Source organism: Schistocerca gregaria, chromosome 7 (genome assembly GCF_023897955.1).
Source record: "Schistocerca gregaria isolate iqSchGreg1 chromosome 7, iqSchGreg1.2, whole genome shotgun sequence".
In the NCBI taxonomy this organism is placed as follows: domain Eukaryota; kingdom Metazoa; phylum Arthropoda; class Insecta; order Orthoptera; family Acrididae; genus Schistocerca; species Schistocerca gregaria.
Window position 1 is genome coordinate 422,483,350 of NC_064926.1, and position 20,452 is coordinate 422,503,801.

At 44.7% G+C, this 20,452-nt stretch overlaps 1 protein-coding gene across 6 annotated transcripts in view; it reads right to left on the bottom strand.

The window, feature by feature from the left end:
- The window catches only part of LOC126282160 (AF4/FMR2 family member lilli-like), an 896,885-nt gene that overhangs the window by 134,678 nt on the left and 741,755 nt on the right, over nucleotides 1–20,452 (bottom strand). For all 6 annotated transcript variants that reach the window (XM_049981677.1, XM_049981681.1, XM_049981679.1 and 3 more), the window contains one exon: nucleotides 6,596–6,641. In XM_049981677.1, the coding sequence (XP_049837634.1) occupies nucleotides 6,596–6,641 (46 nt within the window). The remainder of the gene's footprint in view (nucleotides 1–6,595; nucleotides 6,642–20,452) is intronic.

Below are 20,452 nucleotides of genomic sequence, written 5' to 3' on the forward strand. Positions count from 1 at the left end.
GTGTCGGTGGCGCGTGCCGCGAATCCTCCACGGCCGCACCTGCGTCCGGCCCGCAGCGCACATCACCTGCCGGCACCCATCACCTTCCCATACTTTCCCCTACGTAACTCTACCATACACACCTGGCACACCAGCGGTAGGTATGACGGCGGTTTGTCAAGTAACGCAAATTTCCACGAAAAAAATGGAACATACACTACTGGCCATTCGAATTGCAACACCACGAAGATTACGTGCTACAGACGCGAAATTTAACAGACAGGAAGAAGATGCTGTGATAACCAAATGATTAGCTGTTCAGAGCATTTACGCAAGGTTGGCGCAGCTAGCGACACCTACATGTGCTGACGTGAGGGAAGTTTCCAACCGATTTCTCATACACAAACAGCAGTGGACCGGCGTTGCCCGGTGAAACGTTGTTGTGATGCCTCGTGAAATGAGGAGAAATGCGTACCATCACGTTTCCGACTTTGATAAAGGTCGCATTGCAGCCTATCGCGATTGCGGTTTACCGTATCGCGACATTGCTGCTCGCGTTGGTTGAGATCCAATGACTGTTAGCAGAGTATGGAATCGGTGCGTTCAGGAGGGTAATACAGAAAGCCGTGCTGGATCCCAACGGCCTCGTATCACTAGCAGTCGCGATCACAGGCATGTTATCCGCATGGCTGTAACGGATCGTGCAGCCACGTCTCGATCCCTGAGTCAACAGATCGGGACGTTTGCAAGACAAAAACCATCTGCACGAACAGTTCGACGACGTTTGCAACAGGATGGACTATCAGCTCTGAGACCATGGCTGCGGTTACCCTTGACGCTGCATCACTGACGGGAGCGCCTGCGATGGGGTAGACAACGACGAACCTGGGTGCACGAATGGCAAAACGTCATTTTTTCGGATGAATCCAGGTTCTGTTTACAGCATCATGATGGTCGCATCCGTGTTGGACGACATCGCGCTGAACGGACATTGGATGCGTGTATTCGCCATCGCCATACTGGCGTATCATCCGGCGTGATGGTATGGAGTGCCATTGGTTACACGTCTCGGTCACCTCTTGTTTGCATTGGCGGCACTTTGACCAGTGGACGTTACATTTCAGATGTGTTACGACCCGTGGCTCTACCCTTCATTCGATCCCTGCGAAACCGAACATTTCAGCAGGATAATGCACGACCGCATGTTGCACGTCTTGTACGGGCCTTTCGGGATACAGAAAATGTTCGACTGCTGCCCTGGCCAGCACATTCTCCAGATCTCTCACCAACTGAAAACGTCTCGTCAATGGTGGCCGAGCAACTGGCTCGTTACAATACGCCAGTCACTACTCTTGATGAACTGTGGTATCGTGTTGAAGCTGCATGGGCACCTGTACCTGTACACTCCATCCAAGCTCTGTTTCACTCAATACCCAGGCGTATCAAGGCCGTTATTACGGCCAGAGTTGGTAGTTCTGGTACTGATTTCTCAGGATCTATGCACCCTGATTGCGTGAAAATGTAATCACATGTCAGTTCTAGTGTAACATATTTGTCCAATGAACACCTGTTTATCATCTAAATTACTTCTCGGTGTAGCAATTTTAATGGCCAGTTGTGTATTTGTTGCGCCTTCGTGGTTGGTAAGCTCGGTTGTTCCAAGGGTCTTATGAAGAATGCCAAGAATGTACAGCGCATACATCATTATTGACAGCCATCTGAGTGAGTCAGTCAGTGCGTCGACTGCGACTGAACACAGATAAACCCCGACTTTCGTGTTGCTACTAAACAATTCAATTTGAACGGTGGACCGCCGCACAAATCAAAATCGAATTGGATGAAGTTCACGCAGGCTCCACGAATCGCACTCTGGCCATCCAACTGGCGAGAGCACATAGAAAATCACTGATAAAATGCATCATATGCTAACACAAGACCGCAAATAAAAATTCTTAATGTTGCTTCGACAGTGCACAATACCCTGCACGCGGAATTGGCTATGAAGGAGCTGTGTACTTGGTAGATGATGTGACTGCTCACAGTCGACCAAAAGCGTATCCATGTTTAATCGCGATCCCAAGACTTTTTGCGCGGAGAAGTCCGAAAGAACAGACACCACATGTACACTAATCAGTCAGAACATTACGACCACCTACTTAATAGTTGGTATGTCCACCTTTGGCACTGATAACAACAGCGAAGCGCCGTGGAATGCCAATGAAGAATTGGTAGGTCGCTGGAGGGTGTTGGCATCCCATCTGAACACACCAAACACCCAACTCCCGTAAATTTCGGGGAGTGCGGCAAAGAGATGTGACGCCGCGTTCCATCACATCTCAGATGTGTTAGACAGGATTCAGATCTGGCGAGTTTTGGGGCCAGTACATCAACTGAAACTCATCACTGTGTTCCCCGAACCAGACCATCACACTCCTCGCCTTGTGACATGACGCACTATCTTGTACAAAAATGTCATTGCCGTTGGGAAACGTGATGATCATGAAGGTGTATGCGTGGTCTGCAACCAGTGTACGATACACCTTGGCCGCCATGGTGTCTTGCAGGAACTCCACTGAATCTATGGATGTACCCCGGAGCATAGTTGAGCCGCAGCCAGATTGTCATACCATGCAACGCTCTGCATGTGCCCATTTCAGTCTTAGCTGCCAATGATGAGGTGTTTACATTGGTACATGCACGGATCGTCGGCTGCGGAGGCTGATCGTTAGGAGTGCTCGGACACACTTTTACTCTGCCCAGCCTTAAAGCCTGATGTGAGTTCCGCCACAGTTCGCCGCCTGTCCAGTTTTACCAATCTGCCCTGCCTAAGGAGACCGACATCCATAATGAGGGGTGGCCGTCTAACTCCATGACCCCTGGAAGTGGTTCAAATGGCTCTGAGCACTATGTGACTTAAGATCTGAGGTCATCAGTCCCCTAGAACTTAGAACTGCTTAAACCTAACTAACCTAAGGGCATCACACACGTCCATGCCAGAGGCAGGATTCGAACCTGCGACCGTAGCGGTCGCGCGGTTCCAGACTAAAGCGCCTAGAACCGCTCGGCCACACCGGCGGGCTCTGGAAGTGGTTTCGCCTTGGTTTCGACACCTGTTGTTGACACTCACCACAGCACTCCTCGAATATCCGACAAGTCGTGCAGTTTCCGAAATCCTAGTGCCGAGCTCCCGGCCATCACAATCCGCCCACGGTGAGACTCAGACAGATCGCGCGCCTTCCCCATTCTACACACGGACAGCATGCACACAATACTACTTGCACTGTGCCAGTGTCTGAAAAGAAGTCCTCCTTTCCCAGGTGACTCTACTATCGCTAACGTCTGTAATTCCTTTATATCTTGAGACGGCTGACATTCGCTGTTGTGACCTTCGCTACTCGTGCTGCGCATGTGTACAGGGCACTTTCCTCTTTCTGTGGCCCTCCCCCTTTGACTGCAGACATCTGATGGCGCGATCATCACATCAGCAACGGACGTGTACCGTGTACTATTGAAGATAGGAGATAACGTAGTCAATCATACCCTTTTCGTGTCGCTGGTCCTCTGTAACACTGGGAGTTGGGCCACTTCAGTTCTAGCAGAAGGCACACTTGGCGCTTCGTTTAACAGATTCGTCAGGTGACGACCAGATTCGAGTGCAACGATCGTATGCACTACTCGCACCACAAATGCACGAAAAGTTCGCAGATGTTGATACAATACTTCGGAAGTTTTCCGTCGAACGATAGGACAACAGTGAGTATTTGATCTGTTTATTCACGGAAGGTGTGCGTCATTACACGCGAAATCTGTGGACAAATACGTCTCATTCTTAGTAGCCCCTTTTGACGGGGTATTTTATTATTTCAACAATTATTATGGCTACCGTAAACTGTTATATCTTGATAGTTTAATCTGAGAACGCAATACAACAATGGGAGATTTTAGAGTGAATGGAGCTATACTGAAGCGCCAAAGAAACTGGTATAGCCATGCGTATTCAAATACAGAGACAATTACACAGGCAGAATACGGCGGTGCGGTCGGCAACACCTATATATTACAGCCAACGTCTGGCGCACTTGTTAGATCGGTTACTGCTGCTACAATGGCAGGTTATCGAGATTAAAGTGGGTTTGAACGTTGTGTTATAGTCGGCGCACGAGCGACAGGACACAGCATCTCTGAGGTAGCGATGAAGTAGGGATTCTCCCGTACGACCATTTCGCTATTGTATCGTATCAGGAATCCGGTAAAACATCGTATCTCCCCCGACATCGCTCCGGCCGGAAAAAGAGCCAGCAAGAAAGGGACCAACCGACGATATGGGTTTTCGGAGCCGGAGTGTCTTTCACTCTTGGTGACCACAACACAAAGCTTTACGCCTCGCCTGGGCCCGTCAGTACCGACATTGGGGTGTTGATTGGAAACATGTTGCCTGGTCGGAAGAGTCTTGTTTCACATTGTACAGAGCGGATGGACGTTTACGGTTACGGAGACAACCTCATGAATCCATGGACCCTGCATGTCAGCAGGGGACTGCTCAAGCTGCTGTAGGCTGTGCAATGGTATGGTATGGTATGGTATGGTATGGTATGGTATGGTACGGTACGGTGCGTGTGCAGTTGGGAGTGATATCGGACCCCTGATACGTCTAGAGACGACTCTGACAGGTGACACGTACCTAAGCACCGTGTCTGGTCACCTGCATCCATTTTTGTCCATTGTGCTTTCCGACGGACTTGTGCAATTCCAGCAGCGCAATGCGACACTCCGAATGTCCGGAATTGCTACAGAGTGGCTCAAGGAATACTCTTCTGAATTTAAACACTTCCGCTGGCCACCGAACTCCCCAAACATGAACATTATTGACCATATCTGGGATGCATTACAACACGCTGTTCAGAAGAGATCTCCACCTCCTCGTACTCGTACGGATTTATGGACAGCCCTGCAGGATGTATGGTGTCAGTACCCTCCAGCATTGCTTCAGACATCAGTTTAGTCCAGGTCACGTCGTGCTGCGGCACGACTGCCCCTACACGATATTAGGCACGTGTACCCGTTTCTTTGGCTCTGATCACTGTTATCCTTTGGAAGGAACCTTCTTTCTATAAAAATTGAAGGAGTTTAATTTTAATGAATAAAGAAGACGCGTTTTCTTTCTAGGCAACACAGGTTTCGTACGTGTTCTCCCTCTGTTAAACGTCCGATCACCGCCAAGAAAACTGTCAATTACGAATTAACTAAAGATTTACGGAAGGAGGTTGAAAGTGTAATTCTATTGTGTAGAGTTCGGTCCATGGTAGCTGTATCACTAAAATTTTCTCTGTGTCTGCGCATTCTGAAAATAACAGTGCAGAATCTGGAAGAAGTGGCACAAAACTGGCCAGTTCGGATCTCTCTCCGAGATGCCTCAGAGTCAATGCCGCTTCCCTCTCGCGTATTCGTTATTTTCAAACGGGGCGACGTAGCTGTGTTGCCGACGAGCGGACTGCGTTGTTTGTTCGAGACCGCTGTGGGCGGCTTATCTCTGTGTTTCTTCAGAGGCGAGGTCTGCAACAGCAGTCATTCCGATAAAACAGCGACGGATGGCGCTCCTCGCGCACCGTTAACATCCGTTTGTTTTTGCATTTTTCCCCTCGCTTTTATGGCACCCCCTGACACGATTTACTGCTCTCCTAATGAGGAATACCAGAACTCATTTCATTAGGCAAAACCGTTTCGATGCTTTCTTAGAAGTCCTGTTAACAACTGAACGCTGGTAGCAAATTTCAAGACTTCAACTACTGTGGGGTTGTCAAATATTCAGGAAGAATATGAACGAATAATCTGTAGACATATCTACGGGTAATACACAATGTAATTTGTCTTCAAGATAGTCAAAGATCTCTCTTTATTGCATGATGTCAATTTCTGCTTCAGAGATGAATTCAATATTTTTCTCCTAGCACCACACATAACCTTACACTACCACTCTGTCATCTTAGTGTAAGCTTTTGAGATTGTCCTCGAATGCCTGATCATTGCGTTCCATTGCCTCGCGGATGATGCCGTTACAGATGAGAATGGGGTCAGATGTGTCTCCATCAGCCTATCCTTGAATGTGTTCTTACCGACTTTTCCAAGTCATTTATTTTGTTTCGCGGTCTCTCAACCTCATTCTGTTACATCAAATCCGGCACCGTACTTGCTACAGACAACGTATGGACAAGACAGGAGGACTGTTTACCTTAGCTGTCTCCCCAAACCAACCGAAGTCCCCAAACTATGGTGGAACGAAGGAGGTCGTTTCATGAGGCATAGTCGCTTCGAATCCTGGCGGTGGAAGACACCTTTATCGTTAGTTCAGTAGGTCCATTATCTAGATGAACACTATCGTCACGCAGCGGAGAAACAACGTGCAGAGACTGTGTGTGTGTGTGTGTGTGTGTGTGTGTGTGTGTGTGTGTGTGTGTGTGTGTTTTCTGCACACCTACATAACAAAAATTCTAGTTCATCAAACGTTCAGTAATCCAACTGCAAAGGACGGAAAAGAAATAACATAGGCACACCACACAGACATTAATTAACCAAACAACGCAAATCTACTTTAAGTGAACTGGCGGACATGGCTTACCGCTTTTTCGGCCGACCGGCAGCTGCGCTGGAAGCACGTCCGTTATCTGCAAGACCAGAAAGCAAAAGCATTAGGTGAGCTGCAAAACAGGAAAACAGACGTCGCGAAGCAGAGAGACAGGTAGTCCGAGAGCGTGCGCTGCGATCTCCAAGATAAGACTCACGTCTCGCAGCACCATTTTTCTCTGATAGATGCAGAATCACTATTACTGCTACGCTACCGGCGTACAGAATTAGTATGGGTTTGAAGGGGACGCTCTGCACTCACTGTAGACTTCACAATTTCTGTGAGGAATTTCAATATTTTACCCACAAGTGAAGGTCATTTAACAGCGCTTTTACTAATGCAGTATTCTAGTTTGTTTATTTGGCCAATTACTGACCAACTTAAAATTACATTAAAAATAAAACTGCATTTCCAACTCATTCAAACTAATTAGGTCAGTTGCTCCCTGACCAAAACTGACTTTAAATTTCCTGTGCGTTACTTGTCAGTTGCAATTTTTTTTCTTTTTCTTCGCGTTTGTGTACAACCTGAAGTGTACGGCACTCTGGACTTTCCACTAATCACAATCTCATTTCTGTCGGGGAAGTTCTACCTGAACACTGTGCACTAATTATTGGTCGACTGACTCTTGGATGACCTACATGGGATATGCTTACCAGTCACCTGTATCTCCCCAGCTTGCATTAATGATCCAGACGTCCTGCATCATCACAGCATCATGAGGATGGGTTCAAGTTAAACACAAAAAGGAATACGCTCCACCATTTCAATCGTGAAGTCCTAACAATGCGAGTAGCTGGTCAGTGCTTTGCTATTTCTTTGCAAATTCAGCCTGAGGGATAATGACGTTATTGATGGGCGCTGCTCTCTGAACAAATCCACCTCGTCTCTCTAACTTCTTATATCAAATTGACGAGCACTGGCAGAGATCCATCCCACTAACAACTTCTTCGGTAGACGAGAAGCATACTCCAACGGCTGATTAGCGGAATAACGCCAAGTTATACTCCCGCGTACCGTGTGATTGTTTACGGGCAACGTTACTCTCAGCGTTAACCGTTCGACATTGTCACTAATGCTTTCATTTAATTTTCATATAATAATACGAATTCTTGGCAGTGGAGTAATACTTGTTCTTTCCGAGGTAAGCGCTCTGTACTTCCCGCTCCTTGTCCCTCATATAAATGTGCAATTTGCTTTCTTCTAGGGCTTTGCAATAGATAGTTACTTGGGAGCACGGGTAAGTTCACTACAATGGCGACCCGTACATTTTGTGGTCAGAAACAGTCTGAACGCTTGTATGCGTGTTGAAGGGTAGGTTGTGCCGCGAAGTAATTTTTAAGAAAAAATCCATACGTTCCGTCGTTTCAGAGGTAATTAGCATTCACGTTATCCAATCAGGTCACCGCGCGCGGAGTTTCAAGCGGCCCTCCAGACAATTAGTGACAGTTGTTCACACATCATACACGGTAATACGAAACTGCTCACTCTTTCCGTACTTCAGTGCTTCGCTCCCACGTCCAATTTTTATTTCGCTCTCTTTTTTAGTTTTAGGAAACCAAACGAAGAACACGTTTGCAGACACCGTCTAAGGCGGGCCGCTTAAATTTGCGTGCACAACGGCCTGATTAGCAAACTTAACGCTAAGTAACTCGGAAATGGCACGAAGTATAGATTTTTTTTTATCTCGGCAGAACCTACTCTGCATACTCTTACAAGCTCTTTAACCTGTTTGACCACCTCGTAGATCGACGGCCAAAAGTATGTGGTGACGCAAGAGTAGGAGCTTACAATATGTAGTTACCCGTGCTCTTTGAGCACAGGATAGAAGCAGAAGCACAATCAGAATGAACATGCCTTCGCTTGTGGTTTCAGTCACGTCATCGTTCCAAGTAAGACTATCAGTTTCAAGGCCTAAATACGTCACCGAATCAGTCAAGGTAAAATCCCTGCCGCTGTGGAGAGTTGTCGGCTAGGGTAATTCACTTGGCCGTGAAATAGAGGGGTTTGGTTTAAAAATATCGAAACACGACGAACACAATACAATACCACGTCTACATCGGCGCAGAAAACTAGCTGGAATACAAAACAGCTGCAAGTCGTCTCGGAATGTACGAACGAGGGTCCTGTACGGTGATGATGACACGAGGACGTCGATAACGAACACAACCCCTCCTCGTATCCACAGTAGATTACTCAGGCTGAGAAATACTGACATCTGATTATTAGAGGCCAGGGGAGATGCGACAGTCCTTGACGATGCGAACTGTGTGAATAGGAGCCCAGTCGTCTTGAGGCACAGCATAAAAACTGGAGAACGAATGCTGAACCAGGAGATGGACCCGGTCAGCCAAAGTACTCTCGTAAGCGTCGACAGTACTGCGACCTTGCAAGGTACCGCTGGTGCCCATGGAATACTGAATCACTTAACCCCGCCATGTTTCACTCTATGGATGCATACTCTGCCAGAGATTGCGTAACTGTGTGAAACAATTATAGGCCCAAAAGACTTTCTTCCACTGCTCCACAGTTCACGTTTTACGGCTTCGACGCCACGTTTCCCAGTCATGGGCATCCTTCGTGCTAACAGGATTCGCGAGTGCGACATTCAGTTCTGGAGTGACTTCTGAAGATGTCAACCTCTTATTTTTCGTCACAGTCCTCTTCAGTTACTGTTAATCACAACCATTCACCGAACACTTTGGTCTGCGTTGTGACTTAGCGGATGGTGTTTATCCGCTTTTTGTCCATGCTGTATAAATCTTAAGATTCTGGCCTCTTGAAACTTCAAACACTTCGGCTGCCTTAGTTACGGAAGCACACACCACAGGAATAGAAAACAGTCTGTCGACGTTCGAAGTCACAACTACACAGGACACTGTTCTGGCCACGACTAACACTTGCAACGTATTGAGGACACTGCACATGTACCGTTCGTGGTCAAGTATAACACCGCCTCTACAGACTTCACTTGCATCTGCATTTACGTTCAAGGATGCATGACATGTCACACGGTGCTCCCATAGTTTTGTCCAACCCCCGAATATGGCTTATATATGGCCTGGTTAATTTTTATTTTCCAAATAGTACACCACTGGATCATACTGTGCAAATACAACTGTCGTTTTCTACGGAGGAAAAGGGACAGTCACTGGATTATGGAAAGTAGCAAGTGTCAAGTAAGGACGCTACAGCGCTAAAACAGAGTTTTGCCCACTACGATCTGCTGGAGTGAAAATATCAAGTTAGGACCAATTCTGTTCGGAAAATTTTTAAGGTTTCGCTGGTAGGAGAATCCTTGGTTCGGCTCCTTGCGTTGACTCCTGTACAGTACCCGAAGGAAAACAACTGCTCTGCACTGATCTGAGGTCGCCTCCTTTGAAATATCTAGCTAGCAATTGATATTGCAATACCATGCAGGAGTCATTGAACAAACGTCGAATTGGCACGAAGTGTACTAACGCACTAGGTATTCTTTACACCGCGAGGTTACAAATAAAGTGCAGCTACCTACAGCGATCCAGTGTGGGCTGCTGTTCTGGTATGACAGCGAAACAACGTAGAGTTTAATGTGTTAAAATCCAACTACGCACACCAGGTGCAAATCTGGCGCTGTGAATGCAGGACAAACGTACAGAAATGTTCCTATTTGTAATGGATTAGGATGGGTAGAAAAGGTCAAAAAAGGAAAGACATAATGTTGATTTTGTTATCAACAATCGCTTACACAACAATAGCGAAGACATTAGCATCTCCTTAGTCGCACATGGTGCCGACACTGGATCTAATTTTTTCCAGAGTAAATGGGTTCCGCGTTAGCATATCTACAAAGTTTCGCTGTCATGCGATAATTACCACCTATACTGGACTACCCGAGTAGCTACGCATCAATTATAACCACCTGGATATTAGGCAATATAAGGCAGCGCGGCTCCGATCAGAAATCGCATCTGAATATTGGTTGCTTGTGAGAAGAGGGGTGAAGCGTCGTGTGAGGAGGAGGAGGAACGTCTTACCGCCATCGACACCGGGAAGTCGAGACTGCACTTTTTGATTTTGGGATGCTGCTGCTAGCGATGGTGGGATCCGAGGACTGTAATCCGGTTATGGAATAGAGGGCCACACTCAACGCCGTTCAGGATCTGACCCATACGACCAGCGCCCGAGAAGGCAGACATACTGTTCACTGGCTGCGTAGGAGTCACGAAACAGGCAACAAGACGATCATGGGCACGGCCAGTGGGACGACATCACGGCCGTCAGCGCGGCGACCACTTTTTTAGCTTCCCGACAGTACAGTTGCTACGGCCTGGTAGTTTCGGTACAGGACATCAATAACGTAGTAAATGGTAGCATTGGGGGCAGGCAGCGTTGATAGCATTGGTAGGGAGAGAAAAATGAATATGTATGAGAGAAAATGGCAACAGACGACTTCTTTGTTTGTTTTTCACGTACGTAGCCACATGTCGTTCATCGTTATCGCACTGTGTATTTTATATCGTTGCAAAATATAAATTGCATTATATAATTTGTTGATCGCGCAACTTCTGCAGTTTTATGTAATCAACGCTATTTCTTTTGATGGAAGTACAGTTTACATGCAGGAACATGAGAAATCGGTATAATTATTATCGTTGTTTTGTACTCAATAGAACGTTCATCATCACATCATGACCAAGGGCAAGAGTTCTTTATTAATAAACAGCATTTTCTATAACGTTCCTCTAAAACCTGACTTACATCTACATCTACCATTCGCCTTCCCTTCCACAGTCCCTAAATGCTTATTCCATTTCATACTGCTTTGCAACGTTACACCTACATATTTCATCGACGTGACTGTGTCGAGCAGCACACTACTAACTTTGTTTCGAACATTATGGATTTGTTTTTCCTACTAATCTGCATTAACTCACATTTTACTATATTGACAGTTACCAACTAGAAATTTTGTCTATGTCATGTCGTATCACCGTAAAATCACTGAACGATGACACCTTCCTATGCACCGCGGCGTCATCAGCTAACAGCCGCCGCCTACTGCTTACTCTGCCCGCAAACATTAACAATTTCAGTCTTCCTATAAATACCGAATATTTTTAAGAAGCAAACAGGAGGACAACTAAGTACAACAAAAATTTTCTGTACATTACACAGCCCTTTATATGTTCTCACTCCGTTTCTATGTGGTTCACTTCTTCCCTTCGTGGGGTATCTAGTAAGACACTGATCGTATCTGTGAAGAAATTGATCGAAATGTGGTAAGCAATAAACCTAGTCTGCTACGTAAAGTACTATAGTCTACGCAACAGATCAAAATTACTAAGTAAATTACCATAGCCTACGCTTACTTGAGACAAGTCTACGGTAGTTATAGGCCTCTGGCCGACAGGGATGATGTCAGTGAACACAATAGTTCCAGTTCTGTGCACAGAATCAAGTACATATCGCGTGTGCGATTACAAAGAAGAACGAACCTTCCGAGATGACATTCGTCACCCTCAAACATGCGCAGCGCCTATCATCATGGTTACACGACACTATGACCTCTGGTTCACAGAGCTGGTAATCTTGAAATAAAGCGTTCCGTTTCGGACATGTTGAGTCCGGCGGTACTGTCGTATCTTCGAAGTCTCCGTGATGTTATCCTCAAAAGGGCAACGCAGGACCGCATGTTGCCCTTGCTATTCTGACCTACCCCTCATAGGATGTTCGACTGTTGCCTGGCCAACAAGTTTTCCAGATCTCTCGACCAATGGCCGGCCGGTGTGGCCGTGCGGTTCCAGGCGCTTCAGTCTGGAATCGCGTGACGGCTACGGTCGCAGGTTTGGGTCCTGCCTCGGGCATGGATGTGTGTGATGTCCTTAGGTTAGTTAGGTTTAAGTAGTTCTAAGTTCCACGGGACTGATGGCCACAGATGTTAAGTCCCATAATGCTCCGAGCAATTTGAATTCTCTCTCGACCAATGAAAACATCCGGTCATACGTTGCCTAGACTGGCGCTTCACCTGCCAGCCACTACGACCGATGAGCCGAAACAGCGGTGAATGGCGTATTGGCTATTGTACAAGTTTGGAAGATTCAGCTATAAACAGCAGCTTGACACTACGCTCTCGCCAGGAACAGACATGTCTGAACCTTTTTCCGAAAGGTGACCGCCGACTTGTGTCCGACTACAAACGCTAATAAGGGTCTGCGATCGGGCTCGAGGCTGGTGATTACAGGAGAACCGCGCACGGTGGCCGCTGCAGGCTCTTTGTCTCCGCAGCTATTAGCGGCAAAGGAGCAAAGGCGGCGCCAGGTGGCTGCCAGCAGCTGCGGGTGCGACACCTGCGCCAGAAGGCCACACGGGCAGCTGCCGCCCGACAAACTGGACGCCAACATCTCTGCACTTCTCTCGTGCCGCAGTCACACCGCGAGACGTCAGCTGTCAGAGGGGCAACGTGCGCCGTAACACCCTTTTGTGCATGCACAACGTGGGTAGCGAAGTCTTAGTTCCAAGCCACAGCCATATCATTGTTATCGCAAAAGTATTCGGACAGTGGGAAGTTTCACAATGAGTACTCGAGAAACACTGACTATGAAACCCAAACATTTTTATTAGCAACATATATGCGTAACAACATTACAAAAGAATTATTGTATTATTTCGTTTCCAAAACAAACAGAAAAATTAACAACAAAAATGAAACATCCTGAACACCCTGCTGATTCAAAAGTATTCGGACACTGTCCAATAAATGTTCATAAGTTGTACGACGAAAATGTCAATACCTTGTGGGTCCACCTTTCATTTTCAAAACCTCCTCCAATATACTAGGCATACTTTCCACGAGTTTTTTTCGTGAAATCTGAGCCTAAATTTGTCCATTCTTGGCGCAGTTTCTCTTTCAAGATCTCCTTCGTATAGATGTTGTCCGCGCGGAGGGTCCGTTTCAATTCATCCCACAAATGTTCGATTGGGTTAAGGTATGGTGATTGGGGAGGGGGGTGCAATACTTTCAGGCAACTGAAGAGCAACCACATTTGTACAATATGCGCGGTATGCTTGGGATCAATATCCTAATAAAAATGAAAGTTGTTCGCAATACCTAGATGTCGTGCACTCTGCTTCCAATGTCCTCGCAGTATATTCAAATACGCTTCCTTATTCATCTTATCATCAATGAACACTAAATAACCCACATCATTGCCGGACATGCATCCCCACACCATGATGCTCCTATCTCCAAACTTTACTGTTGGTTTGAGGTTCCTGGGACTCAGTTCTTCATTGGTCTTTCGCACACGTTTGCCTTTCCGTCGCTTTACCATCATGTAACTTTACATCCGTCGAAAAATATCACCCGATTCCACCAAGCCTAACCGTATTCCATCGCAAGCTGCATACGTTTCTTCTGGTTCACTGCATTTATGAATGGCTTTCGCCGTGCCACTCGACCATGGTACTACGATCGTCGTAGTACTCTCCGCACGGTTTCGGGATGAACTTTTATACCAAGGTCTCCCTCCACCGCACTTTCAATTCGTGTGGCAGATATTTTCGGGTTCTGCTGTACCTTTCGTACAATCACACGTTCATCTCTCTGTGAAAATGTCCATGGCCGTCCTGTACTGCAACGGAATTCCCATAGGTCTTCTTTCGCGAACCGTTTAATAATGTCGTGAACTGCACTTTTCTTCGTGTTCACTATTGCGGCAATTTCCGTGCAGGTTTTCCCCTTCGCGTGATGATAAATGACAAGTTGCCTTTGCTCGAACGTAGAACACTTTCCTCTGTGTCCCATCGTAGACCTGCACAGGCTTGCGATACGTGTTTACTAATCATGGCTATCGTCTCGCGGAAATGTCTCACACACTGCAGTCGCTTCACCCTCTGTGCGTCTCGGAATGAACTGTTCTCTCACGTTGTCTGCCTTTGTCCGAATACTTTTGTGGCACCTTCCCATGCCGTTTTCAGGAAATATTACGTAACAGACACATGTCCAACAATTCTTCGTATTTGACGAGGGTTTCACGTTGCGACATCGTACCCAGAGTCCCAAATACATTACAAAGTGCAATTTCTGTATTTGTTCAGGCGGCAAACTGCAAAAGTATGCGCCGTTACGTGCTGTCCGAATACTTTTGCGACTGAGTGTATGTTACAAGACTACCACCTAAAATTTCATGCTCCTGATTCATTGGTACGAGTATTCACCACCCCGTACCACACAGTGAAATTAGGAATCAATAATAAATATTGAAGTTTTTATTTATTATTATTCCTATTTAGTACATACTGAGGTGACAAAAAGTCACGAGATAGAGATACGCACACATACAGATGGCAGTAATTTCCTGCACACAACGTATAAGAAAGAAGGCAATGCACTGGTGAGCTGACATTGTACTCAGGTGGTTCATGTGAAAACGTTTCCAATGTGATAATGGCCACACTTATCTTTGGAAACCCTTTCATGAACAGGGAACTGCTCAGAAATCAATGAAAACATTCATATTAGGAATTACTGGGCTGTAGAGAAAAGCAAACCAATGGTCCATCAAAACTACACAAGGGGAGAACATTTTTCTGTAACAGTGCTGCAGGGCTCCCATGTATGCAAAGAACGCCCGATTAAGACGTAGTTTGGTGAGGCATGCAGCCAAGCAAACTGATGGCAGATTGGACCAAGAAAGATCTTTGCTGCATTGCAAGACAAAGAAGAAATAGACACGACACCCGACGGAAGGTGAGTAGATGACATTAGAAAACAAACAGACATGACACGGACGCGTACAGCTCAAGATCGTAACGCGTGTGAAAGTCTAGGACGACTACTTTAACCACCTGTGTGTGTTAAATGGCTGAGCGTATATCATGAAAGCCATTTCAATTGAAGGTTCATACTAAATATGGGTTACGTGATTTGAAAAAATACTGTCGAGGACTTTCATGGTTAGGGTGCGGACTGAACAGTATGAACAGTTTCAACCAAACTTAGGACGCATGTTACCCTGTGTTGCTCTGCTGGTCGGCGATTGTCCAGATGACATTTCAGCTCTAAGGGCGCGAGTGTATAAGGGGAGGATTACGTAATTGCGATCGAAAAACGTCAATAGTAATGTCCAAGTAACATTTTCAGTATAACTAGGCTCACTGGTAACAGTTCTGATGATATTTAAATGCAATTCTGATTCAATACGGTAACAGTTATATATACTGTTCTTTAAAAACAATTACTCATGTCCTGATGTTAAGAGAAATAATTTATTTCCTAAAATGAATAGTTATATACGTACGTACATATGCACCTATTTCTTCCGTTGGGTATGCAAGTATCTAGAGGCGGCCGGGGTTATGACCAAAGGTCTAGTATGAACAGATCTATTGAAACGGCTATGAACGGGTTAGCAGTAAGTACTGTTCTGCGGGCTTGACTTCTAAGCAGGAGTTAACTTGCTCCTGCACCACCCTTTCACCGTTTCCTCGCGCATCGGTGTCGTCGCTCTTTCCTTATGTGATGCTTTCTGATACCGCCCCACCAGCCACTGTTATTACTTACCTCGTCAGCTACTACCCGCCTGCTACGAGGAGGAAATCTGGAAGCTACCATGATACTCAAAGAAGCAGATCACGCTACTCATCGGGCCACTGCGGCGTAAAAAGCAACGAGTCGCTGCATTTATTCAATACGCGCCTTCAGCGTCATCGTAGTGTATAAGTACGCTATGGTTCACTTTTCTAGGACGAGGCTAATTTTCGTACCATGATGCTATATCTAAAACGTTTTATAGGTGAGAATCAAATGTACCTACTGTTTCAGTTTGTTTTATCACCAAGTAGATAAACTTATGAAACATATCATGCGTTATAACAACTTTTACAAAATGAGAAAGAAAAAAGAACAATATACTTTCTACATTATTTTCTGTAGTACAGTTTTGATCACGCGGGACTGAGTCGGAACAGAGCTGCCATCTCTCGAACAGAACGCTGAACTGTGACGCACGCTGGCAATAGTTCGACAAGGCACCCATAGATGTCGCCACTGCACCGTCCCAGCTGCTCGCAAGTGAAGAAAACAAGAGAACGGGATGTGCGCAACAGGTTCGTCTTAGCTCTACGCCAGCTGATTCACCTTCGGACTCAGAATGGGCAGCGACGCCCACATTGCCTCGGTATCGCTGCACCTAAAGATTCTCCCATTCCCAGTTGGTCTCACGAATTTACATCGTTACCTCGGACGCGCCGCTGTGATTTACTGCGTTCAATTTCCGTCGGCAGTCGGCAACCAACGTCGCTCATTTCCGGGACGCGCGCTCGTTTGGGACGGGAAAGGGGGAGCACCTGTTGTTAGGACTCTGTTAGCCAGTGCTACATTTTTTCAACAATGTTAGGAGAAAAACGTAGCCGATGTGCTCTGAGGTCAAGAACAACACGTTTACAATTATGTTTGTAATTACTAACATGTGCATCATCATTTGCCCTATTTTACGCACAAGTAACGCTGGTAAGACGCACTGCTACAGAACGACTTTGTCAAATGTTTCACAGACACCTTCCATTATTAGGCATAGTACATGGTAACTATGATTAATAATTAATACCTTTAATGATCTCCAGAAAACAGAACTGAACTAATTGAGTCAAAATAAGAACTTCTAACAAACTCTGTAAAAGGGTCACCAATACCTCAGTTTTGAGAATTTCTGTTTTTATGTTTTGCTGACAACAATCAATACTTCACAGAAAACATTACTTAATATGCACTTTTGTCACATTCGCATATGTGAATCACCAGTTGATGGCACTGTATCATTTTCCTTATTTGACACACAGCTGAATGAAAGAAGGAATGAAGTCATCTTCAGCTATTATTTTCCAATCTAGTCTAAGAAGTATGACCTCCCATTAAAATTTTCTCTCTGTTTATCATAAAGTATTTTTTACTGTTTTGGATCAAGTTCCCACTGCAAGAGATCTGCTAATAAATAATTTATAATAAAGAAATATGGGGGATAAATGGGAAACTAATATATTTCCTGATCACTGTCTTTAGTGTCTTCACAAATGGAGCTAATCATTAGCATTTTAAATTTCTTCTGCCAAAGACACTAATGTGTATTTTGATTACTTTGTGTTGTTTATCCACGATTTCTTACAGTTCATTGTTTGTTACTACACAGTGGGCACTAAAGTTTTGTACATATTGATCACCAATGTGAAGTTCTGAATGGTATTACATGATTTTGAACAATGGCTCTGGAAAATGGGTGTATCTGTTACTTACGAATGGAGTTGGATTTTCACATTACTGTCACTTGTTTTGATACTGTATCTTACATCTTCTCGGTTAATAAGACACACAACCAGATTTTGTCCTGACTCATTGCACAATAAATACAGCGCCTGTGTAGACAACAAAGTAATTTCAACTAATTATGAACCACTCTAAAACACTAAACACACACACACACACACACACACACACACACACACACAAAATTGATTACAGTGTCCCTCACACAATTTATTTAAATAACTTATATAGAGAACCTAAGGGAACAGAGAAACCAGAGTGATCGAATACTAAAATAACTAGTGGATTTGAAGTGAGGGCAGCATTATTCTTCCTACAGCAAACAGCAAATGATTAAGTACATGGGACTGTGAGACACTTGCAACCAATGAACGAAGTACAATATGGTATGGAAAACAACACGTTAACACACACACACACACACACACACACACACACACACACACACACAGAGAGAGAGAGAGAGAGAGAGAGAGAGAGAGAGAGAGAGAGAGAGAGAGAGAGAGAGAGAGCCTGGGGGGGGGGGGTGCACCTGAAATGTTAATGATTATTTTGTACTTTCAACATTTTACAAATCTGTTCTAATAACAAAACTTTTCAGGAAATGAGGTATGCATAACATTAACAATTCTGCATAGGTGTTTGTTGCAAGGTAACACATCACATTAAAATATATGTAAACAGCTGCTACACAGACATGAACAAGAACCACACAGTACAACAAAATGTATAAACATTACTTGGATCGCAGAAGAGGAGTCATAATAATCATTTAAGACAAATACTCAGATGAGAGAGAATTGAGAAAGACTAATTGCAGTGGTAAGAGAGCAAATATATCATACATTAATGTTAAACCAGGAAACAATAGGGCATATACATGAAATGAATTTTAAAAGAATGTTTTGTATGATTACACAAGTTTAGTGTCCACAAAAGGTGAAAGCAGTTGTCTGGTATACATGCTTAGTTTCACTTTCTCAAATTTCAATACTTCTGTCCAAACTGAATTAAAATTTACACTTAGAAGATCCAATTATAATTTTCAGATGAGGGGAGAAAATGGCTGCATCAGAATCTACATGGCTCACTGAGTATTTATTTATTTATTTATTTATTTATTTAACCTGGCAAGATTAGGGCCATCAGGCCCTCTCTTACATCTAACCAGGCATTCTACTTATTTTACAGTCATATGTTTTAGTAGGCATGTTAAACTACATCTAATACAAAAAGTGAGATAAACAATTAGAAAGGTACACCTCGAAAAATACATTATTGAAGAGAAAGATTTTAGATAGGAGTGCTGGCAGCAGGGAGTATGAAGGAGACTCATGGTGAAGGGAGGAGAAGAAGAGAGAGACATGATGAAACATAATTAAGGAAAATATAAAGGAAAAGGAGACTGCGTGGCTAATAGAGATAGATGAAGAGGAAGGCATCTCAGGAGCAAGATAGGAGACGCTAGCTTTGCTATTTGACAGATGAGAGGATTGGCCTTGCACATTAATTTTGTGGAGAATTTTATGCAGATAATAGTAGGAAATGCTTCAACTTCTTCTTAAAAGCAACAGGAGATTGAATTTTCCTCAAGGTAAGGGGCAGTTTGTTCCAGAGGCGGACAGCGGCAACTGAGAAGGAGTTTGCAAAAGTTTTTGTTTTGTGAGTGGGCACAGTTAGGATACCAGATAAGAGTGACCTCGTGTTTCGATTATGATGGCATGACAGGTTTTTAATCTCTGAAGCTAGGTACTGGGGTGCTTGCGCGATGAGGATGCATTTTAGATGTTAACTTCCAGTAACAAATACTGTCCTGCATCTTCCTATGAAGCCAACATATGAGGAATTCTGACAAAAGACTAAACAAAAGCACATAAAACACTTAAGAAATTTTTAAAAGTCATCAATTAGCTGTCCCATGTTTCAGGTGGGAGGGAGAGTGTTTTTAAAGTTTACATTCTTTTTATTTGATGATATTTAACATTCCCTCCTTGTGGCACAATCATTCTAGCATTCGAACATAATCCTTCACACTAACCAGCCTATTCAAATCCATCACTAGATCAAATTGCTTAAGCAGAAGTGAAGAATGAGATACCTTCCTATTCCAAGCAGCACACACAAAAATGTCATATCAAGTACCCAGACTCGAACCCCTAATAGTCTTTCTAAACAAGCAAAATGGACCTTCCTGTGGTCATATAAGTTCAACATTTAAAATAAATTTTGGGAACAGAACAACATTTGAAACTTCCTGGCAGATTAGAAGTGTGTCCCGGAGTGGGACACTCAACTTGGGACCTTTGCCTTTAACAGGCAAGTGCTCTGCCAATTGAGCAGTGCACACCCCATTGCAGAATGAACAATGATTTAAAGCAGCTGGCAGAGGAATTAAATGCCCAATAACTTTGATTACAGTTGGAAAAGAAAGGAAGATGGAGAGAGATGACAGAGGAATTTCGTGGATTCCTCCTCTACCCGCCCTCCGTCCCCCCTTATCCTCTGGCTAGAAAGGCACGAGAAACACTCATGCTCACATTAAGAGAACA